This window comes from Myotis davidii, unplaced genomic scaffold, assembly GCF_000327345.1.
Source record: "Myotis davidii unplaced genomic scaffold, ASM32734v1 scaffold211, whole genome shotgun sequence".
Classification (NCBI taxonomy): Eukaryota; Metazoa; Chordata; class Mammalia; order Chiroptera; family Vespertilionidae; genus Myotis; species Myotis davidii.
Window position 1 is genome coordinate 1,421,956 of NW_006282523.1, and position 890 is coordinate 1,422,845.

General features: G+C 65.7%; 1 protein-coding gene across 1 annotated transcript in view; it reads right to left on the bottom strand.

The window, feature by feature from the left end:
* Window positions 1-890, bottom strand: part of CCDC57 (coiled-coil domain containing 57) — an 11,927-nt gene that overhangs the window by 10,591 nt on the left and 446 nt on the right. The window contains exons 2-3 of the mRNA XM_015559889.1: window positions 718-835; window positions 310-418 (exon numbers count right to left, since the gene is read on the bottom strand). Of these exons, the coding sequence (XP_015415375.1) occupies window positions 310-418; window positions 718-835 (227 nt within the window). The remainder of the gene's footprint in view (window positions 1-309; window positions 419-717; window positions 836-890) is intronic.

Here is an 890-nt window from a genome sequence, read left to right on the forward strand (position 1 = left end):
ACTGCCACCCTGTGCCCTCCTCCCCGACAGGCAGCCCCTGGGGACCCCTCCTGCTCACCCCTGCCAGCGTCCTGCAGCCAAAGTGCCCCACCTGACCTGTCCTCACCCCGGGCTCAGCCCCCACAGCTCCTCTGTCTACACCCACCCACCCTCCGGGGAAGCCCAGGTCCCAGTTCAGCACACTGGGACCCCACTCTGACCGCAGCCCTTCAGCTGTGATCCCCCAGAGGCCAGACAGTTACTAGTGGTCGTCTCCCGAACCTGGGACACCGGGCAGGGCAGTCCGCCAGGGCCCGGCGCGCCTCCTACCTGCCTCTGCAGAGCCAGCTCGCCGTCCAGCCCCTGGAGCTTTCTCTCCAGCTGCCACTTCAGCTTCTCATACTGTTCCCGCTGGCGGTCGATCTCAGCATTCTTGTCGCTGGGCAAAGACAGCAGCATCAAGAGAAGCCCCACTGGACAGTGCTCAGAGGACGCGACGCCGGGAGCCGTGTGAGCGTGAATGGTACTTTGCTTTTGAGGGGCGGCGTCAGCAAGACCCAGAGAGCAGCACTGACACCCAGAGAGCAGCACTGACACCCAGAGAGCAGCACTGACACCCACACCAGGGCCTGTGCCCACCGGGGCCTGCACTTCGACCGGAATTGAAGAGTGACGTCTCGGTGCACAGGCTGACACCACCCACTGAGCCACTGGTCAGGGCCACAGTGTCCTTTTTACCAGGGTCGGGAATGGCCTGAGGTCAGCGTCTGCACTACGGGCGAGCAGTGAGCGAGGCACTGCCTGCTCCGGGAGAGGCTGGACTCCGTGGGGTGGGGTGGGGTGGCCAGCTCTGTGCCTGCCGGGGGCGCGGGCCCAGCACCCACAGCACAGGCCCGGCAGCCACTGAAAGG